The 25,682-nt window shown below is 41.8% G+C and overlaps 1 protein-coding gene across 1 annotated transcript in view; it reads right to left on the reverse strand.

The window, feature by feature from the left end:
• The window catches only part of STON2 (stonin 2), an 89,297-nt gene extending 63,942 nt beyond the window's left edge, over positions 1–25,355 (reverse strand). Inside the window, exons 1-2 of the mRNA XM_089522335.1 lie at positions 25,027–25,355; positions 1,782–1,977 (exon numbers count right to left, since the gene is read on the reverse strand). Of these exons, the coding sequence (XP_089378461.1) occupies positions 1,782–1,869 (88 nt within the window). The 5' untranslated portion in view covers positions 1,870–1,977; positions 25,027–25,355. The remainder of the gene's footprint in view (positions 1–1,781; positions 1,978–25,026) is intronic.
• Positions 25,356–25,682: the final 327 nt, after the last annotated feature.

Consider the following 25,682-nt stretch of genomic DNA (forward strand, 5'->3'; position numbering starts at 1 on the left):
TTCAAGCAGTTTTGGCCTCTTCACAAGCAGATCTTTAGTAAAGCTAGGGACTCTTAATTGCCCATTCCAGACCAAGCTGCCCCAAATATTATACATAACAGGGGTAACTCATAAACAATGTATTGTTTCTGGGAAAATTCACACACACCCTTCCCAACACTGTAAGAATTGATCCGAGGGAACAGGGAAGCTTGAAGGGGATGGCAGAAGATGCCTTTGTCCCTGTTAATCAAAAAGTGCTGGCTACAAAAACTGTAAGTAGCTAAATACACATTACAACAGCAACTTATGGAGGCAAATTGAAACATGCGATGGAACAGAAAGAAGCAGGAAATTCAGCACAGGGCTCCTGTTTTATTTTCCTAGCACCAAACATGTGCTTCTTATAACATGTAGTCATTCCCAGCAGAAAGCTCTAGGGCTGGAAGGAATTCCATTAATCATTAATCCTGAACTCAGTTTCTGTCCACACCAAAGCATCTTTCACAATTACTATGTCATCATACCTTTGCAATCTCTTTTTTAAACTATGGTGCATTGTGGCCTAGCTGTCGAACTGTAAGCAAATCCTTAAACTAGTTTTAATCCGTCCTTCCCCCATGAATATCAGGTGATGTACATAGTAGCCTCCTCCATGTTGTCCTCACACCAATCCTTTGAGGTAGGCCAAGCTGAGTGGCTGGCCAACAGTCACCTTGTTAGCTTCAGGGCTAAATGGAAAACTGGATCCAGCTACAAATCCAAAACTCTACTCACTTTTCCACATTGGCTTATTTTAATAGCAACCACGCTACTGCAATTAACCAACATTTAAGTTCAAGAAACTTCCTATGGACATTAGCTTCGCTATTCATTTTAATAGGATTTTCCAGTAACTAGTTGATAAATTTTATTTTGTCTGTAGCACAATGTCTATTACGAAACCTTATTTTAATACAATATAATTGCTAAAATGAACAGAACATTTATTTGTATATAAGGAATCACACAAAGGGAATAAAATAAAAGAACACAACTAAATATTAATAAAGTAACATATCATTGCAGGCCAACATCAACAATGCTAACCAAGTAGATTACTGCACTACACTCTTATAGCACTGCTATTCCGCTTTAGCTGCTCTGGCTGCCTCTTCTAGGATTTGCAGTTTAAGAAGAGGTATTTAGAATTCTCAGCCAGAGCTCTTAGTCCTCACTGAACTACAAGCCTCAGAATGCAACAGGAGGCAGCCAGAGTAGTAAAAATCGACCAGAAGCACTGTAAGAGGGTAGGGCGATAATGTGGCAAATCAACAGATCCACTTTGTGGTCCATTGCTGATATTTTTAGAAATTCACAGGAGATCTATGATGATTTTAATAGTCTTAATGTGATCTACTAACAGGTCACAAATGATTTCAGGCAACATCTGAACAGCTCTTTCTCTAGGTATCACTGTATAGCAGAGGGCACAGTAAAGTCTTCTAGTCTTCCCAGAGCTACAAATCTTTTATTGCTGTGTACAGGGAGCCCATTATACCTTCTCTCCAGGAAAATGAAAGGCAGTGAAAACTTTTCTGGAGCAACAAATTATCTTGGAAGTAGTGTTGAAAGTACTGTTCTCTCCTTAAAAGGCTAAACCATGGAGAGAACATTTGCAAGTTGGTTGGCAAGTGCAATTTCCAAAGAATCTGCCTCAAAAACATTACCTCTCTAATAAAAAAAAGTCAAGACCTTATTCTGAATGCTATTTTAGTTTTATCTATGACAACAGTATATTTCATCAGAGAGAAAGAACTCACACTGTGAAGGAACAGGTAGGTGTGGACCATCATTGAAAGAGACCCACTCAGACTGCTGGGAAGCAATGATACTAGCCAGTGAGGTCATGCTTGTTGCTTGTTACTAGTCATCTTCACACCACTAGGAGATAGTGCAGTCAGCAGAGGGCAGGTGCTTCACCTTGCAAAGTGCTTGTTCTCATATGAAATGCAGCATCTTTCAGGAAGAAGAAAAGTTTAGAGATACACATTAAATCATACAAATAACAGAAAGGATCAGATTAGCCCAGCCTTCCCACCGGCATCCTCCAGAAGAAATGGACTACAGCCCCCAGCATCATCAGACCACAGTGGTCTGATGATGGAAATTGCACACAGTTGTGGTGTGAGTGGAGAGGTTAACTTGTTGTCTAGAATGCTCCATGACTGATTTAAAAATCATGCTCTTGCAGCAATTCTATTTACAAAATATTTTGGGGTGATGGCAAAACCCATGTAAAAACTGTAATCCCCACACAGCATTATTGAAAAGGTGTGTTTGAAGGCTTGATTCTACAAAAGAATCACTGAAGAAAAAAAAAAGAATGAAAATAAAGAAAATAAGTAAGTTTAACTCTAAAGCATTCATTCACTGTTAATTCCACTGAAGCCATTGGTACTTATTTCCATACAAGTGTATCTTGATTCACAACAGAAAAACACTGGTGCAGAGTTGGTGATGTTCATATACATATGTGAAGATACATACTAATAAATTTTGCTGATCTTATTTGAAATGTGACTTCTGATATTTTTATAAATCTTTTGCTTGAGCAGGCAATAGCCACAGAAACAGGCAAACATTACTACACTTGCTTCCAATGGTGTAGTCAATTGAAATTGGCACTGATAAGCTATTTGTCAACCAAGCTGCTCATCCTTCTGGTACTTAAAACTTTTGGACCATACAGTTACAGTATTTAGAAAGAGAGAGAGATTAATAAACACGATCAAGTTTTTACACTACTCTGTGCCTAGCCTCCTTTCCCTGCATTCTCCAGGGCTTGTAAGTAACCAGTTTAATTGATCAAAATAGTTTCTTGTAATTACTGTAATTTTTTTTGCTAATCAAAAGGTATAACTGCATTGGTTTACAACTGTAACTTACCAAGGAATAATTTCATTCATTTTTCATTTACACTTAAAGAGATATTGCATAAATGGATGGTGGTGGAGGATTACCACAAGGTTCAGTACGTTTTTTCCTTCTTGTTATATTACTGAAGTGTTAATGAGATGGGCAGGATACCCACCACACCACAATGAACACATCTCATCTGATTTCAAAAGCTAAGCATGGTTGGCCTGGTTAATATTTGGGTGGGAGAACACCAGGGAAAGATCTCCAGGGCTGCATCTGCACTGCAGAGATAACCTGGTTTGACACAACTTTAACTGTCATGGCTGAATGTTATGAAATTCTGGGAACTGTACTTTGAGGTAGCATCAAAGCTCTCCCAGAATTCCATAACACTGAGCCATGACAGTTAAATTGGTATCAAACTGGGTTATTTCTGTGGTATGGATGCAGCCCGAGTAAGGCTAGGATCAGAGGTTAGTACCGATGATGTGGACAAGATCCTTAGAAGCGTTCGGAAGACAACCTGCTCTCTCGATCCCTGTCCCTCATGGCTAGCGGCTCAGGGGGGACCGGTGGTAACTTCATTGTTACACCGGATTATAAATACATCTTTGAGGGACGGGCAATTTCCATCCAGCTTAAAATTGGCCATTGTAAAACCGCTGTTAAAAAAGCCCTCCCTCGACCCCCTGATGCATAATAATTATCGGCCAGTCTCGCTACTGCCATTTTTGGGGAAGGTGATCGAGAGGGCGGTTGCAATCCAGCTTCAATCGATCTTGGACGAAACGGATTATCTGGACCCATTTCAAACTGGCTTCCGGGCAGGTTACGGGGTTGAGACGGCCATGGTCGCCTCGGTCGATGATCTCCGTCTGGGCATCGACAGGGGTAGCGTGTCCCTGTTGGTGCTCTTGGACATCTCAGCGGCTTTCGATACCATAGACCATGGTATCCTTCTGGAGCGCCTGGCAGAGATGGGAATCGGGGGCACTGCGCTCCAGTGGTTCCGATCCTACCTCTCAGGGAGGTTCCAGATGGTGCAGCTGGGAGACGTGTGCTCCGATAAGAGGGCCCTTATATCCGGGGTCCCTCAAGGAGCCATTCTGTCTCCCATGCTTTTCAACATTTACATGAAACCGCTGGGAGAGATCATCCGGAGACATGGGGCGCGGGGTTATCAGTACGCTGATGACACCCAGATAGTCTTCTCTATGTCTCTGACTGATGCAGTGACTGAGGATGGCGTCTCTCCTCTCGTGGCCTGTCTGGAGTCGGTAATGGGCTGGATGAGGGAAAACCGACTCAGTCTGAATCCAGAGAAAACGAAGGTACTCGTGATAGGTTCTCCTGGCCCGGGGATGGCGGTGGTTCCACCTGTCCTGAACGGGATCACGCTTCCCGTAAAGGACTCGGTACGCAGTCTGGGGGTGCTCCTTGACTCGTCGTTCCACCTTACATCTCAGGTGGATGCGACGGTCAGGAGCACCTATTATCAGCTTCGGCTGATTCGCCAGCTGCGTCCCTACCTGGGCCAGAGGGATCTTGAAACGGTAGTACATGCTCCGGTAATCTCTCGATTGGACTTCTGCAACGCGCTCTACATGGGGCAACCCTTGTACCAAACCCGGAAGCTACAACTGGTACAGAATATGGCAGCCAGACTGGTCACTGGCATATCCACGGCCAGCCATATAACACCAGTGCTTAAAGATCTGCACTGGCTGCCCATACGTTTCCGGGCGCAATACAAGGTGTTGGTTATAACCTATAAAGCCCTAAATGGCTTGGGCCCAGGATACCTAGAGGACCGCCTCTCCCCATACAATCCGCCCCGCACACTCAGAACATCTGGGCAGCAGCTATTAAGGGTCCCAGGGGCAAGATTGGCCTCCACATCTAGGAGGACCTTCTCCACCTCGGCCCCGACCCTCTGGAATTCGCTGCCCGGAGAGCTCTGCTCGGCCACCTCCCTGGCCCAGTTCAAGAAGGGATTAAAAACCTTCTTGTTCAAATTAGCATTCCCGGATACAGGCTCTAGTTAGTCTTCCCCCCCTCTGACAGCAGTGGCAAGCTGGCCAGAACCGGTTTTTAATGTAATTAATGTGATTTTAATTGTAATTGTTTTTTATTGTATTATGTTCTGTGTAATGTTGTACACCGCCCTGATTGCAAGAAGGGCGGTATAAAAATAAAACTTTTATTATTATTATTTATTATTTATATTGGACTAGCTCGATCAGTGATCTGAATCAGTATAAAGCAGCTTCTTATGTTCTTATGTCCCTATGAAAAGTGTGTGTTTTCTACCATAGGCTAGCAGCTTGCAGCACTGAGACAGGGTTTTAAGTAATGAAACAGTAACTATTTCAGTTACCCGTGAGAAACAAGGAAATAAAGAGTTGCTTTAGCTAAAAATGTCTTGGACCCTGGAAATATTCTGCTTGGCATCTTCCTAGACTACATAGATCCAAGTGGGACATCTACAAAGATAGAAATATATGGATCTGAGCTCTGTATTTGTCTGAAGTTACAAAATCTCCCAGAAACCAACGTAATGTTTACATCTATGTGCATTTTTGAGAATTTCCATGGAAAGATCTTGATCTCATAAATTCCACTACCGATTGCGATGGAATTAAATAAAGCCAAGTCAACAAAGAAAATCCTTATGGAACAACAAATTTTTAAAACTGGTATAGGAACCTGTGGGTTTCCAAGTGCCAATAGACTCTAGTTTGCATCAGCCACAGCCAGCATGACCATGGGTCAAACAGAACTACAGTTGAAAAATACCCAGAGAGCCACAGTTTCCCCATCCCTGTCTTAAAATAAGTCATGATTCCATGGCATAATATGAACATCCAAATGTTGTTTGGCTGCATATCCCAGCAGCTCAAAACTAGCACAGCCAATAGTGAAGAAAGCTAGGGGCTTCAGTATTACAAAATCTAGAGGGTCTACATGATCTCCTTTCCCATTCTGCAGTAATTATAGTGCAAAATATAGTTCAGAGATTTCTTGCTAAAACTCAGTGCCAGTTCCTTTCTAACAACTTTGTACAAAATGCCTCATTTTCCACAGCAGGATGCATAACTTCTTATTGCAGAATATAAATAATGAAGAAGGCTTTGTTGTACCCAGACATTTCCTACACAGATTGCATTTTAAAATATTATTCAAATATAATATTTCACCCAGACACCCAAAAGCAAGAGCAGGCAAAGCCAACTAGGGGAATACAGCCAGCCTCCTAACACACGGACTGCTGAATACTTCTCATAGAGACTCTTGAGAAACAGGCAACTATTCATCAGGTCTCCAAATTCCAAAAAAATAAATGTAGTTTTGAAAACTCACTTCTGAAAAGCTCTCTAGCAGCAAGTTCTTCGACCATAAAAAAATGAAGAACCTGTCCTGCTTCAAAGTCATACATACCTCTTGCTGGTGACTTCCAATTCTAATTCCAGAGGTGTAGGGGTAGCTGTGGAAGCATGCACTCAGAGAAGCTCTTACTCAGCCCATTCAGTGGGTTAAAAAAGAAGCTGTCTCAACACATTCAGGGAATGTAATATGCAAGTACTGTACCATAAATTTCAACAGGATTCCAGAAACCACAGCCAAATCAGTGAGCTTCTGCTCAGTTGTTGCTCATTTTCTGTACAGTTTGTGAATAGAATATGCCAAAGAAACTCAGCAGAAATGTCTAATTGGGAGTCTAATTGTCTAATTACTATCTTTTAACAAATATTACTCCTCTCATGTCTAATTACTATGTTTTAACAACTATTACTCCTCTCGTGGGGAGGAGAAAATCTAGCAGATAGCAAAGTTGTCTACAAATGCCTGTATACATCTTTGGACCAGAAATAGTAGAAGACAGAATCCAGCATGATTCCTAGGCAGAAATAGACATCCAATAGGTGCCGCTCTCCAATCATGAAGATGCAGTGATGGAAAATGCTACATATTCAAATGCACCACCAACCCTCTATGAATATGGTGAATCCACTACTTTGAATTTCTGTCTCTTTTATAATTTGTTAATAGCAGAAAACCCTTTGTTGTTGTTGTTGTTGTGCACCTTCAAGTCCTTTCCGACTTATGTTGATTCTAATGCAACCCTATCACAGGATTTTCTTGGCAAGATTTGTTCAGAGGGAGTTTTGCCTTTGACTTTCTCTGAGCCTGAGAAAGTGTGCCTTGCCCAAGATCTTCCAGTGGATTTCCACGGCTGAGTGGGGATTCAAACACTGGCTTCCAGAATCATCTACACCACACTCAAAAAATTGCACCACACTGGCTCTCTTGTACAAAACCTCTACCTTGCCATTAAATAAAAAAGAGGTTAGGAATCCTATCCAGAAACCTTTTAGCAAGGACTCATGGTTGAGCCATGGCATTGAAAACAGCTTCTAGGGCTGAGATCTGATGAATCCTGGCTCAAATGAATTCCTCTTGGCATTTCTCCACATCTCCTTCCCTGTTCATGTTTTTTTAATCTTTATACAGCTTCCTTATTCACTGCAGAGAAGCAAACTGACAAGTTATATTCACAGCTGAGAAGTTTGAGTATATCATTGTTACCGTCTTTTCCCATTAAAACCATCTGCTGCTGTAAAATGCACTTAAAAAAAAATTAACTCCATACAAATCAAGTGGGGTTTCAAATAAGTAGGCCAAGTTGTTGTGGCCTCCATTCAAGACATTTAAGTTCACAAACAGTGTGTGTTCTTTCTAGTTTTGCCCTTGAGACCGGGAGGGATAGCTTGACCTCAATATCTCGCTGTATTTTTTTCCCACCTGGCTAATCTGAACTGTTCTTTCGGCTTGCTTGAATAACTGTAACATGAGTAATTTTCAAATAGAGGACCGATCTCTCCCAAGCAGTCTCAGTGAGAAAGTCTTGGTGGAAATCTAAAGAGGGTAGGATATGAAGAAGCAAAACTCTTTATCTTGAGTTTCACACACTGGGTGAGCCTAAGATAAAACTTTCCGCTGCCTCCCTCCCACCCTGCTCTTTTTCTTTTAAGTGTCCCAAAAAAACCTTTGGAAAGAGACAGGGAGAAAGGCTTCTGCTCGGATAAAATTATTTGTCCCTCCAGTTTGACATGGTTTACCTACCAACCCTCCCTTTCCACACCCATAAAATACTCAGACCATACATAACTCTCCTTTAAACAAAATAAAACTAATTAAAGGTCTAAAAACAAGTATACTATACAATTGGGCAAGTTGATAGTTTACTATGAAATTATAATCACAGCTTGGAAATAATAACTAAATAATGCTTTTATAAATAATTAGTTACTTCTAATTAACCTTCCATTGTAGTAACTAAGGAACAACTAACTTGCATTATAATGGTAACATAACATGAGATCAGTTCACACTTCCTGTGACAGACATGTTACCACATTACAAGTAGTTACTTTTCTAGTTAGTTTGTAACTATCTAGGGTGTTTTCTGCCACAGATCAGTAGTTTGTTTTAATGTTATGATTCTTAAAAAGTAACTAAAAATAATTGTTCCAGTTACGTTTGAATAAAAAGTAAGTAAATACTTTTACTTTTAAAAATGCAACTGTAACAGTAATTAATTATTGGGGAGGGCATGATTAAAAGTGTAAATGGAACTATAATTACTTACTAAAAACTTTCCAAACTCTGACTCTTCTAGCATTCTTCATTGCTCTCAGGTTGAAGGGATCAAAAACTGTAACTGGATAGGTATAGAATCATAGAATCATCAAGTTGGAAGAGACAACAAGGGCCACCCAGTCCAACCCCCTGCCATGCAGGAACTCACAATCAAAGCATCCCCGACAGATGGTCATCCAGCCTCTGTTTAAAAACCTTCAAAGAAGGTGACTTCACCACTCTCTGAGGGAGTGTGTTCCACAGTCAAACAGCTCTTACTGTCAGGAAGTTCTTCCTAATGTTTAGGTGGAATCTCTTTTCCTGTAGCTTGCACCTATTGTTCCCATGTTCTAGGCTTTGGAGCAACAGAATGTGATCTTCACTTTCATGTCTGAACTGCCTGAACAAGGGTTGGCCATTTCAAGGATTGGCCATACAAAGAAAAACGTTCCTTGTGGCAGAAATAGTCTAAAGGACCTGTGTGTATGTGTACATGCCTTCAAGTCACCTGTTGAGTTATGGTGACCCCATGAATTTCTTGGGGCTTCCTGTGAAAAGGAAAAGAATGCTCAGAGGTGGTTTTGTACCTAACCACAAAACTGACTCATATGCACTCTTATATGAGCAGAATTCTAATGACTATGTGAGTCATTGTGCCAACAGGGCAGTTCACAGGGCTGGGTGGTAAATAAACTCTCGTTCTTCAGGGATAAATCTTCCTACTCTGCAAATACTAGGATCCAATCCAAACCAAAGATCACTGCAGTACTAGTGTTCCCCTTACTTTTTCACAGCTATACAAAGACATTTTGGTGCCCAAGAATAGAAAGTATGAATTATACTCTTTCCCTCCATCCCTCCAGTTCTTTCACTTTACCCTAAGGAAGCCAAAGGGAAAAAAATCATTTAGATCTGGAGGCATGGGTTGCTTGGATTTCCTAAGGATGTTGCAATGGCATTGTCAGAAAGTGCTAGGTGCATGAGATCAGTTCAAAGCTCAACTCCTTAATCACTATATACAGCTTCCATTTTCAGTATGAAGCCCTGTTCCCAGTTAAACCATGCCTCCAAATTTATAAAATTCTAAAAATATGTATAAAATGTGGCAAAATCACCACATTCCCAAAACAGCTGAATGGGATATACAGCTGTCCATAGCCTTTCTGCCACTACATCCTATCTGACTGGTCTGGTCACTGGAGAGTTGGTCCTGTAGCAATACAATGCATAGCTCTCCTGAGAACTGCAGTCAAGCCCAAATGCCTCTCTCTGAGGAAAATCACCCTTCAGGAAAAACATTTCTGCCTCAGCGGCTCTCTGGAAAGCTGCTCTGGTTGCAGATTTCTGGTCTCTCAGTTTGAGGTGGGCAGCTGATCCAAGAAACCCCACCAACCATTGTCTTGCTGTAGCAAAAGAGCAGCCCTAGCCAGACTCACCAAAAACACCTTTTTTCTGCCTGAGATCTTGGATGGAAGGGATGTGCAACACAATATAACACAATTTACCATGTCTCCTATTCTGTCACTTAAGGTGGAGGATTCCTCTTATTTCTTAAGGACAGCTAGTTCCAATATCCAACAGAACACAGAGGAAAAACAATATGGATTTTCTAAGTGCAGTAAGCAGGAGAGATTTGGGCAGTGGCATCCAGCTCTTTTAAGCACTGTGTGTGCATGGGTCTCCCATCCAAGTATTAACCAGGGCTGACCCTGCTTGGCTTCCAAGATCAGATGGGATCTGGTGCCTTTAGGGTATCTGGGCCTCAGAAACCCTTAATCAAGTTCTGATAATAGTTAGGGAACTTCATGTGAAAGCAAAAGATAAAAGCCATTTGCAGCGGAAGTATTTATGTTTTACAACACCCCACCACCACACAAATCCTTGACCTTTAGATTCTTCAGATAACATGGGAAGCAGGAAAGGAAAATGTGTGAATTGCCTCTCCTAGTTCAATGGATATTCCCAGGGCATTTTAAGGATATATTGGTGGTGTGTGTGTGTTTAAACTGTGTGCTTGCTGCAGAAACAAGAGCAATGCTGGTACATATGCTATGGAAATGTACACTTCTTTTTAGATTTCTTACAGTCCTAATCTTTAGTAGTTTTGTGAGTTTTGTCTAGTTTTCCAAACCCCACAACATCCATTTAACTATATAAACAAAAATAACAGTATGCATACTGCAACATCTCAACAGTAAATATGGGAAGGCCATCTGACTATCTCCAGTTTGCTATTCAATGACTTCCTAAAGCTATCTAGTATTAAAAGGTTTCACCAATGTAATTCAGGCTAGACTACAATGTGTAGGGAGCATAAGAAGCTTGTTGACAGCCCAGTATTACCTGTCAAAAAGGCAGCAATCATGCATCTGAGGAGCCCAGGGATAAGAGAGATGAAATCAGCAAACAGTTAGATGTGTGAAATTACGGGGCCATTGAGACTAACTTTTACCCCAGTTCAGAAACTGGATTAAAAGTGGGAAGTTCATATTGGCCCTGATTCTTTAACACCCGAATTTGAGGTTTGCACACCCATTGAGGGGCAAATGCCCCTTGGCGCAGGTGTTTTGAAAGTGGAGTTTTACCGGTATTTTTTGAGAAAAACCCGGTCCAGCAAATGTGAACTTGGCCCCGGTCATGTTCGGGTCAAGTTCAGGGGAGGAATTAGGTCAGAGGGAGGGCAGAGGGTGGAACATGCCTCCCCTTCATGGGGTGGAGGAGGAGGAGGAAGGAGCAGGAGAAAGGGTGCCATGGAGGGCAGGATCGGGGTGAAGAAGGAGGAGGAGGAAGGAGCAGGAGGAAGGGTCAAGTTCAGGGGAGGGATTAGGTCACAGGAGGGCAGAGGGCAGAACATGCCTCCCCTCTCACAGGCAGCTCTCTCTCTCTCTCTCTTTTTGGAATTTTTATTTTTGATAGACTATGCAAATAGTTCTACAGGTTGATACATATACATATTGATAGAATGTGTGTGCTTGTGCTACATTTCCCTTTCTGCTTGCTGCCAGGAGGGCACTTCACTTTGCAAGAGGCCTTTTTTAAATTATTTTTTGTGTGTAATATGCAAATGCTACAAATGTTTCCCTTTCAGTTTGGCAAATTGATACAATATGTGAATGCTTTTGCTACATATGTAAAGGCACTCTGGGGTCACAGTCAGAGGGAAAGCAAAGGAAGAGGATGCAGAGATGGCATTCTGGGGTGAGGAATTATTATTATTATTATTATTATTATTGTGACGGGAAGGGGATGGCATGGGGGGAGGCAAGGGCTTTGGAGGTAGCATTGAGCTGGAAGTGAATGTGGAATCCCATGACTTTGGGGGAGTCACACTCTCTCAGCCTCAGGGGAAAGGCAATCTCCTTGGGACCAATCTTGCCAAGAAAACCCCAGGATGGGGTCATTTTAGGATTGCCATAATCTGTAATGACCCAAATACACACCACACACACACACACACACACACACACACCCCTGGAAGTTTTTAAATTTGACAGGTTGACAGAATATGTGCACACTGCTGCCAGTTTTTTTTAAAAAGGACGGGGGAAAGCACCCATTCCGTTGGCCAATGGCTGTAGGATACGTCACCTTTGACAAAAGTGGAAGTGAATTTGATTGACAACAGAAGAGGCTCCATTTTAAACCAGTACCGCAAATGTGAACTTCAGAGGGGTAAATTGCCCTGATCGAGGTAAAGGGTAATACAAACCTGTTTCCAGGCAGATTCAATGTGGGGGGACCTGGATCTGCCCAGTTCTATCCAGGGCAAATGGGTGAGTGGAAATGGGGCCTAAGTCAGCTCTGGTCCACAAAAACTCCTACTACAGCACATGAGCTGCAAGGTTCCTTGTTTTGTTTCCATGGGATCACTGACTACCAAAATGAAGTTACAAGTTTCAAAAGACCCTTACAGAAATAACCTGTGTATGTTTGTTGAGAGTACAGCCCTACTGGATATTTAAAAGTATGGCTCTAAAGAAGTTTAAACTAGTATTGTAATACTACCAACAGGAGGGGAATCAAAATGCATTAGTTCAGAGCAAGCGATGCTCTCCTGTGAAATAGCCTCATCAGAGTTGTAGCAGAAAAGCCTTTTGCCTAAGCCTTTTAAAATAATACCCAGTGATGGAAAGGATCAGCTTCAAACATTACTCATTGTGTCTTGATGCTTAATACTGATGCTGCATTATTTATCTGTGCAAATATTTTCCTGTTACATAACTGCACTGCAAATACAAAGATGATTTTTATAACTACCTACCCACTGCAAATACACAGCTGATTTGTTGAGGCACAAAGTTAGCTCTTTTTGGCACAAACCTTTCTGTCTATTGATGGCACTGAGATCATTCTGCAGGCTCACATATGTCACAACCTTAAAAACATAAGAAGAGCAAAGACTTATATAATCTAGTGTTCTGCTCTCACTGTGGCTGCAAGGTGGTACATATTTGTTAAGATGCTTTAAACCTGCAGGTCCAGAGACCAATTTTCTGTTCCTGGCACTTTCTAAGTGACACATAGGCCTGTTACAGACTGCCAAAATAAAGCTGCTTCGGGTCTCTTTGGAGGTATGCTGTTTAAATTATGCATGTACCCTAAGAATCTGGAAGCTGCACCAAAGCTGCACTCCAGTGCTTAGGAATGGAGTGTGGCTTTGGCGTGACCTCTGGACTCTTAGGACCCATGCATCATTTAAATAGCATACCTCCAAAGAGACCCGAAGCAGCTTTATTTTGGCAGTCTGTAACAGGCCATAGACTGTTCAGAAAGAAAAGAAAAGAAAAGAAAAGATAGGAAAGGAAAGGAAGAGATAATTTTTTGTGGGTTTTTTTTTTTTAACTATTTGGCCGTGTTCTCGAAGAGTTTATTTCTGAAATTTGCCAGTATCTGTTGCTGGCATCTTCTCTAAAGATGCCAGCCACAGATGCTGGCAAAACATCAGGAATAAACTCTTCCAGAATATGGCCACATAGCCTGAAAAATGCCAAAAAACCCAACAAAAAAAAAACACCTATGGATTCCAGCCATGAAAGCCTTTTGACTTCACAAAGAAAGTGTATATGTGTCTATTTCTGGATTTTAAAAATAGTTTTAAAAATATCTTTAAAATTGTAGGAGAGTTCTACAACCTTTCAGCAGCGGAAATTCACTTTTTTGGGTGTGGGGCAGGGAGGTCTGGAGAGGATCAAAGACCACCAAAACAGCCTTGCAAGCAGCCTCAGGACGACACTTTGCCCATATCTGCTTTAAATTTAAAGCTGAATCACAAAGAGCAATGGCACTTAAAAGATCCAATTGCAGAAAAAAAACAGTGGGTTCTTGGACATGTGTTTCCCATGTAACATTTGCAATAATAATAATAATAATAATAATAATAATAATAATAATATGAATTTTACATTCTTCATTCATCTATCTTTGCAAATCAATATACATTCCCTTTTGTGGGAAAATCTTGCTCCTGCCCTGTTCTGCAAGATAATATACCAGGTTATGAAATAACCTAATTTCCCACTTACACCACAGAAAGAATAACGTATCAATTAGGCTGCGGCATCAGGTGCTACTCATAGGCACCTGAAAATAATAAAGCCAGAGGCTGACATTAGTTCCATTATTGGTGTTAATAACTTACAATGATTAGGAAGATACTAGGGGAAGGTAAACATCTTGGATTCAAAATGTGTAGTCACAGCAGAGAAGTGTGTCTTTCCAGGCTAATGATTTCTCTGTCTCCCTCTAAATGGTAGCGCTTTGGGTATTCTTCCAGTGACTCATTCTTTCATTTAATTTCTACTCAGGCAAAAGTCTTTATACGCAGCCGGAGAATAGGTTTTTTTCCCTAGCAACTGGGGGGGAATGGTTCTAGTAGTAAACACAGAAGAGACATGAGCCTTCCTACGTTCAATGATTGTCTTCAGTTTTGCACAGAACACAGGTGGAAGCATCTATAAATTATGCTATATATATTTATGTGCCAAGAAGTCTGCCATAAGCTGAAAAATGTCTCACGCTGCCCAACCTGTTGAAAAGGTGGGAGAAGTCTCTGAGCCAGACAATCTGTCAAAAGGGGGAAATAAAAACCCAAACACTTTGCTGTTACATAACCAATTATTTTCTACAGGTCTTTCATCTAAAATTCTCTCCTTCTCAGGGAGGAAAGGGAAAAACAGACAGACATAGTGGTTCTTATCTACAGCAAGTTTTCAGGTGGTAAGACATAACCACATACCTGCATTTTGACTTGCAGCAAAATACCTTTCCTACTTTTGGACACAATGACTAAATGATCTCTCTAACACAGCAGGACAAGAACTCACTATTGCAATCTACATGTCAGCTTGGCAGAGGCGGGATGAGAGATTCATTTGGTTAAAAGAGAAATAGGTTGTTTTAAATAAAGATATTATTATTCAGTTTTAAATGTGGATGTTTAATCTCTTTTTATGGATTGATCACTGTTTTTATGATGGGGGAGGGTTGGGTTTTGGAGTTTTTTAATTGTAAGTTTTAATTGTTTGATGTTTTAATTATACTGTTGGAATCCATTTTGATTCCTTTGGGAAAAAGCAGAATACAAATAATAATAATAATAATAATAATAATAATAATAATAATAATTAAAGACTTTTGTTGTTGTGTGTGTTTAAGTCATTTACGACTTAGGACGATCCTAAGGGGTTTTCTTGGCAGGTTTCTTCAGAGGGGATTTGCCATTGCTATCCTCTGCAGCTGAGATAGTGTTACTTGGTCATCCAGTGGATTTTTATAGCCGAGCAGGGATTCGAACTCTGCTCTCCAGTCATAGCCCAATGTGCAAACCACCAAACCACACTGGCTCTGTTTTAAAGACCAGAAAACCATAAAAACTGATTTCACCACGACAAACCTACTACAGGGAGCATGGGTCCCACACCAGACAACAGGGTAATTATTACAGTATTAAAACCTTCCAGATGGTTCAACATGCGTCTTCTGGCTGAGAGGTAAGGTTTTATACTTAAAAGGGATTCTGTTAAAAAAAGATATATGTCTGAGCATAAGCTTTCAAGAATTAATAGTCCCAAGAATGCTGCCATCTGGGGTGGGGTAAGGAAATGTTAGAAATGAGATGCTCTGTGAGCAGTTGCCTAGCAACACAAAGGGGTTAGGCCTAGTTGGCTTCCTCTTAGTAGAGAAGGGGGAGTAGTGAGAGGATGGGAGAAGACAGACAGACGGATGGACAAACAACGGGAGGGCTCTCTCTCACCCCTCCTTGAAAAATATTAAGCTAAATAAATAAAAATAAGATGGTGTTTGCGGAGAAGCTTCCTTTGTAACACAGCTGAAATACAGTCAGCCCTAAATACCCACTGATTCAACCATCAACATCTTGAAAATGTTTTTTAAAAATATATAAATTCTCAGAATCAAACCTTGGTTTTGCCATTTTATAAAAGGGATGCTATTTTACTATGCTATTATATTTAATGGGAGCACAGCCAGTGTGACATAATGGTTTGAGTGCTGGACTAGGACTCTGGAGACCAGGATTCAATTCCCTATATGGCCATGGAAACCTATTGTGTGACCCTGGGCAAGTCATACGCTCTCAGCAGCAAGGGAAGGCAATGGCAAACCTCCTCTGAACAAATCTTGCCAAGAAACCCCATGATAGGTTCGCCTTAGGTTTGCCATAAATCAGAAACGACTTGAAGGCAAACAACCTTCAGAGATCTGGGAATCCTAGTAGACTACAAGTTGAACATGAGTCAACAGTATGATGCGGCAGCTAAAAGGGCCAATGTGATTCTAGGCTGCATTAATAGATCAAAGGAAATAATAGTGCCACTCTATTCTGCTTTGGTCAGGCCTCACCTGGAATATTGTGTCCAGTTTTGGGCACCACAATTCAAAAAGGATGTGAAAAAGCTGGAGCATGTTCAGAGGAAGGTGACCAAAATGGTAAAGGGTTTGGAAACCATGCCCTATGAGGAACAACTTAGGGAGCTGGGGATGTTTAGCCTGGAGAAGAGAAGGTTAAGAGGTGATATGATAGCCCTGTTTAAATACTTAAAGGGATGCCATACTGAGGAGGGAGCAAGCATGTTTTCTGCTGCTCCAGAGAACAGGACACAGGACGCAGAACACAGAAAAATGGATGCAAGGTCCAGGAAAAGAGATTCCACCTCAGCATTAGGAGGAACTTCCTAACAGTAAGAGCTGTTCAACAGAGGAACACACTCCCTTGGAGAGTGGTAGAGTCTCCTTCTTTGGAGGTCTTTAAACAGAAGCTAGATGGCCATCTTATTTATTTATTTATTTATTTATTTATTTAGGTATTTATATCCCGCCCTTCAGCCCTAATGGCTCTCAGGGTGGCTTACAATATTATTTTTAATCAGACAGTTCCCTGCCCTCAGGCTTACAATCTAAAAGACAAGAAACAGAAGGAGAAGGGAATGATGGAGGGAAAGGGAATGAGGTCCAGTGGTTCTTCTCTCCCTCTAAGACATGGACCAAGGCAGATGAATTGGACGGAGGGCTCTTCCTTCTTCCAGGCTAGTCCTGATGGAGCTGGACTTGCCTGGCGAACTCCCTCTCAGGCCGGCAGATGGCAGTTGTGGAGGGCGGAGTCTCCTTCCTTCAGGCTTCGTCCTGATGGAACTGGACTTGCCTGGCGAACTCCCTCTCAGGCCGGCAAACTCCCTCTCAGATATTTAAATCACCATCTGTTGGTGATGCTTTGATTGAGAGTTCCTGCATGGCAGGGGGTTGGACTGGATGGCCCTTGTGGTCTCTTCCAACTCTATGATTCTAAACACCACTACCACCACAGATTTCGGTATCTATGTGTGGTCTTGGAACTAAACCCCAGCAGATATCAAGGGTCCACTGTTTTGCTCCTTGAGAAGCAATATCTTCCATAAAAAGCTGAAATCGCAGGCAGCTATTCCTATGGAATACTTGTCAGCATCCTGGAGTGAACTCCTCCTTTCCGTGCCAAGGGAAACCACCACTGCTGCCCTGGAAGGTCTACAACCTGGGGCCATGAAAGACCCATGCAAAGAAGACAATTGGGGAAGAATATTTTCCACTTGGGAAGAATCCAAAAGAAAAAAAAAAAAAAAAGGGGGGGGGGTGAAAGGGCAACTTAACTTTTCAGGGAATTATGTGAATGTCCCTCAAATGCCAAAAGAGTGTATTTCTCCGTCATGACTTTTGGAAGTGTATCATAGTGCTAGAACCAGCCCAGCCCCAAACACTTTGTTGCCTGAAGCAAGGGACAAAAGGGAATGCCACTACCCTCATTTCAGCTATAGGACTGATTGGATTGATAACTGAAACATTTCAATGTTAGAAATGTCCTGCATTGCACCTGAAGGCAACAATCCCTATGGAAAAACACAGCATCAACATCTTGCTGTGGCTACCTGCCTCACAACCAGTATCTGCTCAGGCAGGCGTTTTACATTGCCTAGTATTTATTTACATCTTCACATAATACATTTATTGTTGTTGCGTGCCTTCAAGTCATTCTGACTTATGGTGAGTAAAGCATTCCTATCCAAGGAGGTTTGCCATTGCCTTCCCCTGAAGCTGAGAGCATTTGAATTGTCCAAGGTCATCCAGTGGATTTCTATGGCTGAGCTGGGAATCAAACCCAATGCTCAAACCACTACATCACAATGCCTCTCACACAATACATAAAATATAGAATTCATTGCATGGGATACAGTGATGGCCAACAACTTAAATGGCTTAAAAAGGAGATTAGGTAAACACTTGAAAGATACATGCACCAACAGGTAACAACCACAATAACTGCAAGGAATTGGGGTTTGGTTCCAGGACTCCTTATGGATACCAAAATCCGTGGATGCTCAAGTCTCATTAAATATAATGGCATAATAAAATGGTGTCCCTTACATCAAATGGCAAAAATCAAGGTTTGCTTTTTTAAAATATGTTTTCAATCTGTATGTGGATAGTTGAATCAGTGGATAAAGAATTCATGGTATGGCGGGCTGACTGTATTTCCACAAGAACTTCTTCAGCAGAAGGCTATTCATTGCCTTTATGGCCTACTTGTGGGTTTGTAAGATGTATTCAGTCGGCCTATTTTAACTTTTAAAACTGCATCTTAACAGGAGAAAGTTACAGAGCTACACAGATGTTCTGTATGACAGAACAGAATAGTTCGTGTGCTCCCATATTTAAATAAAAACATGGATTTGAACCTGCAGTTCAGGTTTATGATCAAGGAAACAACTAACCCAGTACTTAGATTGCACGCCCTAGGCAGCTTTTTAATTAATTATACTTTGTATATTCAGCACATACAGCGCTGTGAAAACTTACAGCGCTTTATAAATATAAACTTCAATGATAACTATGAGTACAAATAAATATTTAGCTCCTCTTCCTGCCAAGGGTCAGATAGTAGGGTTAAAGATGCAGACACTTCATTGGGAAGTTTGTTAAAAGCTCTATAAATGTATCTAGGATCTTTCAGTGTTCAGAAATCCATCTGGAAAAGAAATTCATTGCTCACTGGTTTCCACAACATCCAGGCTACTAAAGCCATGCTTTTAACATTATTTTAAGGAAATACTAGTGTGTGCACTCATTCCTAACCATACTGAGTTTGGAAAACCAAAGTGAAGCATGCTCCACCAGCCACAAGACTAAATGATGCCGAGTTCATGAGTTTTTTGGTTTGGGTTTTTTTAAAAAAGGGAAATGGTAGTATTATGACAATAAGTGGTGAGCTACTTTGAAAATAGTAGGGCATAATTATTTAAATGAGAATAAAAATGTACTGTAGCAAAAGCGGAAATGTTTTTGAAAGAGCCTTCTCACTGCAGACCACGGACACTAGGACATAGAGAGCCACTTTCATATATCCCTAAAAATGCATGCTTTCCTTCTTTAATTTTTTCATACTTTCTTTTTGAATGATACTGTATACTGTTTCAAGGTCTGCTTTTGCAGCTTCCTTGAGTTTCAAAAGAAGTTTCCATGAAGTAAAAGGGGTAGGGAGGGAGAAAATAGAAACCATAGGTCCAAAGGATCTTTGCATCCCAAAGCTAACCAAATGATATTCAGATCCTGGCCTTTTTTAGATGATACCTGAAGATGATGGGGGGGGGGGGGAAGAGGTTTGCAGAGGCATCAAGCACTTCTTTTCTCTGCAATATTTATGTCTCTATGCTTCTGCTGCTGACATACAGTCACACTACTAAACAAGCCATGTACAATAATTTTTGTAAAGACACTTTAGAATACCAAAACAAGAACAATTAATAACTGAAGGAGAAGACTAGATACCTGCAGCCAAAGGGCTGACAAATGAAACCATAATGACTTGTAATACAGTCGGCCCTTCTTATACACAGATTTTTTTATACACGGATTCAAGCATCCACATGTTAAAAAAAATATAAATTTCAAATATCAAACCTTGTTTTTCCAATTTTTATAAGGGACACCATTTTGCTTTGTCATTATATTTCATGGGGCTTGAGCATCCACGGATTTTGTTACCCACGGGGGATCTTGGAACCAAACCCCAGCATATAACAAGGGTCCACTGTAATTAGAATGCTTACTTAGGACAAGGAGAGTACAATTAAAAAAATAAAAGTGGCTGAGGATGTGTCCACACTGCAGAAATAAAGCAAAATGACACCGCTTTAACTGCCATGAGTCTATTCTACAGGATCCTGGGATTTATAGTTTGGTGAGGCACCAGAGCTCTCTGACAGACAAGGCTGAATATGTCACCAAGCTACAAATTTCAGGAGTCTACAAGATGAAGCCAGGATAGTTAAAGTGGGGTCAAACTGCTTCATTTCTGTAGTGCAGAAGAACTGTGAGACATGAAATTCCCTGAATCTGGAGTAGTTGCCCTGATTTACTGATGCAGAATTCTACAGAGTAAGGGCAAGATATTCACAATCAAACATCCAGTCCCAGCTGTCTGATCTCAGCTCTCCATCTCTTCTGTTCTTTTTTACTAGGTTTGTCATTCATCCACTCTTCTTCTGAGTTTCCCTGGTGCTTAATACCCTGGCTGCAGCATTCCTGTTCCTTTTCTTCAGCCAACTTGTGTCTAAGCTCTCTGCCCCTTAGCTTTTCCAGGGATGTTTTGAAGCCTTCAGCCTAACAGAAAGAACCTCTCCCTGTAGGATAAATGTTCCTGTCAAATTGCCAGCTTCCACTTGCTTTTCAAAAAGATGCCTGAAAACATACAATTCTTCACATTGCATTCAGGGATGCCTTCACCATTCCATACCATCGGAGAGGCTCAGCTCAAACACTTCACTGCCATAAGCACGATCCAATATTATAAAACAACTTTCTTCAAAATTCATACACTTCTGACTTCAACTGGAAAAATTACAACATGGGAAGGGTGACAGCGGGTACTATGGAAATTATGGAGAAACACTGGTGTTTTGAACATTTCTTTTTTTAGAAGCAGACTCACTGTTGCTTCTCCAACAGAAAGGCTTTATTCCTCTTTATAAAGAGATTATGTGCCTCCCTATTGTAAAAGTTAGTGAGGAAAATGGCCCAAAATAACTGAACCAGAGTAAGTAAATGTACACAAAACCCCTCTTCCTCTTAACACTTGCCATAGTCCCTGCACTCAACCACTTTTAACATAAGCTTGTGTAACAAGAGATGTGCAACCGATTGATAACCCTGACTGGCCCTTGATTATGCAAAGCAGGTGACCATAGCAGGCAGCTAATTTTGAATGACAGTAAAAAGCAAGTTTTAGTTAAGTTATCAGCACTGCATTTTTTTTACTGCTAGGGAGGAAAAGATATACTTGTGCATTTTTTCCTAAAGTGCCAGAACAATGTGGTGGATCTTGAAACTCAGGTGTCTTGAGTTTTGTGTGTGTGTGTGTGTGTGTGTGTGTGCACTGGCTGCTATGACTCAGGTGGCAAAATGCCATGGGTGAAATCTGTCTCCTGCTCCATTCAATGGCTCCTCTACATCAGTCTTGGCACAACCAATTTTTCACATACACAGGATTTTATTTCAACAGTTCCTCCTCCTCATAAAGGGAATAGACAAGTGGGGTGCCACAAGGTTTTGTCCTGGGCTCAGTTTTTTCAACATTTTTATAAACCTTTTGGATTACAGAACAGAGAGCCTGTTCAATGAAGGTGCAGATGACACAAAACTGGGAAGGAGAGATAATACCTCAGAAAATGGTATCAGGACTCAAGACAACAGCATCGGATTGGCGCACTGAGCCAAAATTAACAAAATGAATTTCAGCTGGTATAAATGTAAGGTACATTTGACTAAAAACAAGATGTTCAAATATAAGATGTGTGATACTTGGCTTGAAATGTGAAAAGGATCTAGGAGTCTTGATAGACCATAATAAGCTTAACATGTGTCAACATGTGTCCACATGCATCTGAGGAAGTAGGTTCTAGTCTATGAAAAATCATCTACAAACTTCTGTCTTTTGGTTAGTCTCAAAGGCGTTGCAGGATCCCTTTGCAGATGTGTCAACAGTGGTGTGGTAGCAAAAAAGCCAATGTAGTTATAGGTCAAGGGAAGTAATAGCACCATTTCATCCTCTCTTAATCAGATGTCACCTGGGATATTGTGTCCAGTTTTGGACACCACTCTTTTAAAAGGCCATAGACAAGGTAGAGCATATCCAGAGAAGGATGAGGAAGATGCTAAAGGGTCTGGAAACAAAGCCCTGTAAAGGAAGGTTGAGAGAACAGAAGATGGAACAAGCTTAGAATCATAGAATCATAGAATCGTAGAGTTGGAAGAGACAGCAAGGGCCATCCAGTCCAACCCCCTTGTCATGCAGGAAATCACAATCAAAGCATCCCTGACAGATGGCCATCCAGCCTCTGTTTGAAGACTTCCAAGGAAGGAGACTCCACTACACTCCAAGGGAGTGTGTTCCACTGTCGAACAGCCCTTACTGTCAGGAAGTTCCTCCTAATGTTGAGGTGGAATCTCTTTTCTTGTAGTTTGCATCCATTGTTCCGCATTCTAGTCTTTGGAGCAGCAGAAAACAACCTTGCTCCCTCCTCAACATGACATCCCTTCAAATATTTAAACAGGGCTATCATATCACCTCTTAACCTTCTTTTCTCCAGGCTAAACATCCCCAGCTCCCTAAGTTGTTCCTCATAGGGCATGGTTTCCAGACCCTTCACCATTTTAGTCACCCTCCTTTGGACACGCTCCAGTTTCTCAATGTCCTTTTTTAATTGTGGTGCCCTGAACTGGACACAGTATTCCAGGTGGGGCCTGACCAAAGCAGAATAGAGTGGCACTATCAAGGGAAGTAATAGTGCCACTCTATTCTGCTTTGGTCAGGCCCCACCTGGAATACTGTGTCCAGTTTTGGGCACCACAATTAAAAATGGACATTGAGCTTGTTTTGGGTCTTCCTAACCTCAAGTGATATTGGAAATGCATTGTCACATAAATCCTGAAAGTGAAAAAGATGCACATTAATGCTTTTTTGTGATCACTTTAATGGCGGTTTTTGTGCGTGTGCAATCATTATGTGTAATTATGCTATTTTTCTGGGATATTAACGTGATAAACCCCCGATCTCATTTGTGTGATAAACTCCTCTGTAAATTAAAAATTACCTTTTCACTTTTCTAATCTTTGGAGCACCACTTAAAACAAGGAACATATGTACCAGCTAGATCGGGTAGGTGAAACTTAGAGGAAATTAAGTAATGGTTGTGTTGAGAAGAGGTAGGCAGCAATTTCAACACGTTATTGATCAGAATTGGCTGAAATGCTTCCTCCCCACCCACTGCTGTCTGGGAAGAGAGACAGAGTAACCCAAGACTAGGACTGATGACCAAAACAATCCTTTCCCCTTTAAGCAGATGTCTGAACAGGCTGAATAGAGATCCCTGAAGGACAAGAGTCCTTCAAGGTTGGGTAATTCAAGGTTGGGCAACTAACTGCAGTCCTATACATACTGAGCTTAGGTAAACTCCACCAAATTTAGTAGTATGTAAAAGGATCTTGCAGCCCCTTTGAGACTAACCGAAAGAAATTGATAGCATGAGCTTTCATAGACTTGAGCCTGCTTCCTCAGATGCTTTTGTGTGTGTGTGTGTGTGTGTGTTGTGTGTCTTCAAGTTAGTTCTGACTTATGGCAACCCTAAGGTGAACCTATCAAAGGATTTTCTTAACAAGATTGGTTCAGAAGAGGTTTGTCATTGTCTTTCCCTGAGGCTGGGAGCATGTGTCTTGCCCAAAGTCACCTGGTGGGTTTTATGGCCGAACGGCTATAAAACCCTGGTCTCCAGAGTCGTAGTACCAGCACTGAAACTACTACGCCACATTGGCTCACTCAGATACATTTTGTGGCCACCAAATGCATCTCCTGGTGTAGGCTCAAGTCTAGGAAAGCTCATGCTACCAACTTTGATCTTTTAGTTAGTTTCAGAGGTGCTGCAAGATCCCTTTGCATATTGATTTTCCAGAATGGCCCAGCTATGTCTCTGAATTCAGAAGGACTTCCTTCTGAGTAGACACATACAGAACTGTGACACAAAGTAGGCAAATTGAGCAGAGGATCACAACAGACCAACACCAGATAGTGAGTCCTCAGTCATGAAGATCACTAGGCATGCACAAACACATACTCCTTCCAGTCACACTCACAGGTTATATACAAGACACTGTTTTGCTTTACTATTATTATTTTTGCACTGGTTCAAATGGGGAAGCCTAGGGCGATCCCAGATCTCCCTCCTTGACTTTGCATGCATTGAGTCACATTCTGATGACTAGAAGGTCTGCATCCACTCTCTAGAAATAATCCAGTTTGACACCACTTTAACTGGCATGGCTACATGCTATGGAATTCTGGGAATTGTGGTGACTGGTGCCATTACTTCTACAATGTGGATGTACAATAAACAACAGCTCCCAGATTTCCATAGCACTGAGCCATGGCAGTTAAAGCTCCAAAACACTCTGCGGAAACAATCCAGTTTGAGACCGCTTTAACCGCCTGGGTTGAGTGCTAGGGAAACCCTGTCGCTTACTGTGGCACCAGAAGTCTCTTGGGGCAGAGGCGGCTCAATGTCTCACAAAACTACAGTTGCCAGAGCTCCCTAGCATTGAGCCAGGGCAGTTAAAACGGTCTCAAACTGGATTATTTCTGCAGTGTGGATGCAGCCTAGGAATGCAATTTTTTTTGGGGGGGGGGCTTAAAGAAGTGGGGTGGAGGGAAGGAGAAAATGAAACCCCCCCTCTCTCACACACACAGACACAGAGAGACCCTGCCAGAGAGACCCAGCCACCAGGGTCCCTTGTTCCTTCCCTTCCAGCCTTTTGTTCCCTTGGTCCCAGGCTGCCTGCCTGCCTCCACGTTTTGCCCAGAGCCACGCCAGCTCCTTTTCCCCAAAGAGGGAAGGCTTTCCAAACCCAAAGCCAGCCTCTGCTACACAGACAGAGACACAAACACACACAAAGGCTAGGCAGCTGCCTTACCTGGAAGGAGAGGAAGGGCTCCCTGCTTCTCCAGCCCTCCTCCACCTGCTTCCTTCAGTTTCCCAGCAAGACCCAACGCCTGGCTCAGGGGCTGGAAAGGGATGCTTCTGCTCCCCCTCTGGAGACCATGGAGACCCCCCTGGGTCACACTGTCTCAGCCTCAGGGGAAGAAGGCAATCATGGCAAAGCTCCCCTGAAAGGGTCTGCTGCCTTTCCCTCCCTGCTCCAGCCACAGCCAGGGATGCAGCAGCAAAGAGCCCCAGCCCCTGCTTTGCAAAAGCAAAGGTGCCTCCTCTGCCTGGCTCTCCCTCTCCTCCTCCTCCTTTGGAGACAAGAGGAATCAGGGTAAAAAGACCCAGAAAGGCTCTCTGGTGGGAGGGATCCCCAGCCTGGAGGAAGGCCAGAGAGAAGCATGATTGGCTGGAGAGGAAGCAGGGGGCGGGGCAGGCTGGAAAGGGGAGGGTCCTTCAGCCCAGCCCCTAACCCTATATCACCCACCCTACACTCAGGGCTGCATCTGCACTGCAGGTATTCAATATTTAATAATAATGATGATGATAATAATGATAATTTTTATTTTATAAAACAGGTTGGACTAATAATAATAATAAAATAATAATATAATAATAATAATATAATGTTTTATAAAATAAATA

Source organism: Sceloporus occidentalis, unplaced genomic scaffold (genome assembly GCF_023333645.1).
Source record: "Sceloporus occidentalis isolate IW3139 unplaced genomic scaffold, rSceOcc1.0.p SCAF_4, whole genome shotgun sequence".
Taxonomy (NCBI): Eukaryota; Metazoa; Chordata; class Lepidosauria; order Squamata; family Phrynosomatidae; genus Sceloporus; species Sceloporus occidentalis.